Source organism: Plasmopara halstedii, assembly GCF_900000015.1.
Source record: "Plasmopara halstedii genome assembly, contig: Scaffold_2595, whole genome shotgun sequence".
NCBI classification, from domain to species: domain Eukaryota; phylum Oomycota; class Peronosporomycetes; order Peronosporales; family Peronosporaceae; genus Plasmopara; species Plasmopara halstedii.
Window position 1 is genome coordinate 12 of NW_020189502.1, and position 4480 is coordinate 4491.

The 4480-nt window shown below is 45.9% G+C and overlaps 1 protein-coding gene across 1 annotated transcript; it reads left to right on the plus strand.

Annotated features, from left to right (window-relative positions):
• Window positions 1-989: 989 nt before the first annotated feature.
• Window positions 990-1265, plus strand: PHALS_04338 (uncharacterized protein; the record flags this gene model as incomplete). The annotated part of the gene is made up of 3 exons (XM_024718435.1): window positions 990-1020; window positions 1082-1113; window positions 1176-1265. 3 exons carry the CDS (start codon window positions 990-992, stop codon window positions 1263-1265), a joined length of 153 nt encoding a protein of 50 aa, XP_024583834.1.
• Window positions 1266-4480: the final 3215 nt, after the last annotated feature.

Below are 4480 nucleotides of genomic sequence, written 5' to 3' on the forward strand. Positions count from 1 at the left end.
GGGGAAAGACGCTCGCACTTCATGTTCTGACATGACGTTCAAAAGTGGTGGTGTCTATATCAACAGAAGTCAAAATCGGAAATGAGGGGTCTGCGAATTTTATGATTGGCTTATTTTGCGACTTGATCTGGTCAAGGCATATCCAACCGTAACTATCTTTCATCCTTTTACCACTTAGATAGAGCTGACTTATTAAGAAATTTCTCCGATTCTGGATGATACTGGCTCTAAATGAAAATCTGACAACAGAGGACCTTCAATATGGTGCCTACAGGATAGATTTTGTCACTGGTTACTACATTGCCATGCGCGCTCTTGACTGCATTATGTTCGCCTACCACCATCTTGCGACCTGATGATTTTATTAGTCTCACCATTATAAAAATGATTGAACTTTGAGCATGCAAAGGTGCATACCAGCCATTTCTCGGAGTGCACAATCAGATTAGGTGTTAATGCGCTTGCTGACGGCAACTTTATGCTTGAATAAGATAAAACCATGGCGAATTTGAGCAGTTTGCCACAGTTTATTAGAGCACAAGTACCCAATGACTCGCCTGCTCTGTGATACAGGTCTTGCGATAATTATTTTATATAGTTGGCACAAGCACATTGTCAACTCGTAGATTTGCAGGTAGGTGCAGTCTTTTCAGCACTAAGACAAGATCAGGATTGCCAAGAATGCAGCTTACTACGCATTCTGGTTGGCTAAGAAACACTCGATTGAGATTACATGGAGTAATGCTGTTGAGTTTCTACAAAACGTGCTACTGGTGTCTATATTTATAATACTTGATTAGATGGTTGTATCCAGTATCGTTACGGTCAAGTCATTGTAGTTCCTGTGCCCATAATTCTAAGTTCTGATAGTTGCTGCCTGGAAGTGGAACTCTGATTGACGTGAGATAGAACTCGATCGAAACTAGTATGTCAATGAAGAAAATATTAAATCATATTCGGTTCTGGGCTATAATATGTACTGCTTGGCCATGAATTCATGGCAACGCATGAGCTCACTGGGTAAAAATGCTCAGTCCACATAAAAACACGCAATAAACCATCCTATGACAAATCTAGACAGGACAAGTTGCACATCTACCCCATGATCACACGGTGAGCAACAACTTTCATAAGCTCTGTTACTCAATTGCTGATCAAACCTCGTCTGATTGCAGGGTTTTGAGGATGCCACTACACTGGAACAGTCACTAGCTTCGCCTGAGTTCTATCTAGCTATCTTTTGTCGACCCCATGGCCTGACTTAGTCTCAGTGACCTTCCGCGCAAAAAACAGTAAGTCTTTTTCACCGCAGAGTGTGACGGCTGTCGCTTTCGGAAAAGGGGTTTCAAAGCCTCAACAAACGTCGAAAAGCCGTCGAAGGACCGCAGTGCTATCGACAAAGAAGTCAATTCGTGGTAATTGTTATTTCACTACGTTTTGCGATGTATTGTATGCCAACTACGAAATCGAAGAGTTATAGCTGAAAATAATAAAATCTGTACGAATTCTAGCACTGTAGCTTGACTCTGTTGCCAAAAACGCGGCGAATTTTCGAAAACTCACTAAGTCTATTCGCAAAGCGTCGTTATGACCTGCGCGACCTTAAACACCGTCAATGACTCGCTTGTGTTGGTTCATGGCTGATACTGTGCGACGCTGTGAGGACAGGGACTGATGTCGATGCTATTGAGTTCATCAGCGCGTACAAATGTCCGCTGAGCGTAATCATCCGTGTTAAGGCAAATTGAACGACGCGACACGCCCAACTTTTTTTGGCTAAGTCACTTGTGATACGCAGGATTGCGTTACAATAAAGTCAACCACAGTGTCTTCCTTCCTTACGTCTCAACTACCGACGGGTTTTGCAGTCGGTGGTTCGACAGCCAGTTACACAACATCTCAACTGTAGAGATCTGGAGTTCGGCACAACACGAAAGCTGGACAGTCTTCCCCAAGCTTTAAGTCGATGTAGAGGATGCATTTTGTGCGCATCAGCATTGTGACTCAAAAGAGCAGTAACCGGTTTGCCATGCATCTCAAAAGCTCCTCTATTGACCAGATATTTATCTTGCTATGTTACTTCAAGAGTGACAAATATCTGGAATGAACTCTGGTTATAGTACGACAAGTTAAATACGTTTTACCATTTTTATAAGAAGCATGGATCAGCTACACTCGTACTGGTTCTAGTATAGAAAGTAAGGTCATCGACCTTAGCTTAGCTTTCTCTAAGCAAAAGAGCTACGGCAGCCCGCTGCATCGCCGATCGTAGCATCAGGTCAATCGTTTTGAGGTCTCTGCTTTTGCGCAATCGCATAGACCTATATACATTTGCATAATACAATACGGCTCATAACCCATTCCACACCCTCTACCAAGCCGTACACCACAATGGTGCACACTGATTGCGTTTCCCAAAGACGTTGCAAAAAGCAAGCTCATCGAATTTTCAATACACTCGAAGTTTCACGTCACTACTTGCACCTCACAATGCCGGCTCTTATGAGTCTCATTCGCATCGGAATTCTTCCCCCAACGCGTACTTGTGGTTCAACGAACCGATTAAAAATGCGCGGCCGACTATTTACAAGCCATTTACAATCAGGCAGCTGAGCTATTTTTTATAAAATGGCCTACTGAAATTCCTGGCCCCGACATGTTAGTCCCACTTAAAGACATACATCAAAACCTTCCTGCAGAGAGGCTGTCGTAGCTCTTTGCTTGGTAAAGTTTACTAAGGCACAGACATAACGTTCTACATGAAAACCAGTATTAGTGTGGCGGGTCGCAACCTACTACCTCCAAGAGAATTTAAAATCTCAAATTAAGCCTAATACACTCTTTCGTTCAAAGCTGAAGCTGTATTTATCTGGCAAAGCCGTCTATATCTAAATATTTAGGAGCTCCTAAATATAGTAAACCTAATTAATATGCATAACTACTGACAGTAGTGGCTTCTTGTTAAGGTGTAGCCACACCATTGTCTGATTACACCGTCTTGTGTAATCTACACCATTGTACGGGCACACCTTCTTTTGTGGCTTACCCTTTCCTACCAGGGTACATGTAACCCCCATTACACTTTCCCTTATCGAAATGGTGATTACCCACAATTCACATTCAACTGTCGCCTCATACGAGGCCCTAGTGTCTGAGACACCTTGACGTCCCCAGGACCTATTTCACGTATTCTCTGCACAAGCCTATTGTATATGACAGGGAAACGCCCCGCCTCCCCTTCTTCGTCTCCTGCACGGGGTGCAACTCCGGACATTACGTCCGCGGCATTACGGGAATCGAATCCCAAGCCCTCGACAACTGGGCGCCGCCACCGCGCCTACCACGGCCGCAGGATGTCATCGTCAAATATTCGGAGGAAGTCGACTACGAGTCGGATACTCTTTTCCCAGCATGGGAAAACGAGGATGATGAAGTGCGTCAACAGTGCGACGTGAGCCAAGCTCAAACCTTGTGAACATCAAGTCCGTTTCTCGATCTCTCGACTTCAGAGGGAAATGGTATCATTACGATTCGCCTAGATGAGGCACAGAGGCAGCAAATGGAGGCTGCCCACAGGGCGGCGCACGTGCGCTCGTATCTACGTTCGGCCCTTGACCCTCGTGTGTTATACGGCTTCCGCTCGGCGGATCCCGCGACTGAAGCAAAAGACGCGATCACTTCGATCGTCTGGAGTCTACGCAGTCAGGCCCCTGGTCATTACAGAAGCCAAGCTTGACCAACTAAAAGCTCTCCAAGCTCACTTCTTGGTACCTCAAAAAATTCGAATGGAACGATACCACGGTCAACTTCGCGCTCAAAGAGGAGGCGCTCCTGTACCCATAATGTGAACGATTTCTGCGGTATTCGCCCCTGGTAAAATCACTGTAGATGATGAAAAGCTCTTTGAGCGATGGTGCAGCGACAACGAAAACTTTACTGGCTTTCTAACCAACAGCGGAGCCACTAGGAAGTGGACGTGTGCGTATAACGCCATCTCAATCTGTATGAGTTTGCCAAACTCAAGGCGCAACGCCGACTTCTTACTATTATCGCCCTGCAACGTAAGAATTAATCCATCACGCTACCGCGAGCTCTGTGGTTTCTCACGCGGGTGAGTCTGCGACCACAGCAGGTCAGGGCCATTGCTTGAGCTCAGCTCATGGCCCTTCGGCTTCCTAAGCTATTCTCAAGAAGCGCGGTGAGTTTGACGACGCGGTGCGGTATGATTCCTTTGATCATAAGCGTCCACGACGACTGGGCAGTCTGGCCGAAGCGGCACTTCAAATTTCGACGAATTATCGAAGTCGGAGTATCATCGCCACTTCAAAAGATACTGGGCTTGACCATGGCGACGTCATCGACTCACAAGGCACTCTACATGATAGTAGACACCACCATTCCCGTCGAAGAGAGTCGGCGGTGGATGGGTCGATCGCTATCCGATGACTCGCGATGCTCTTCGAGTTCTTGAGAACGAGGT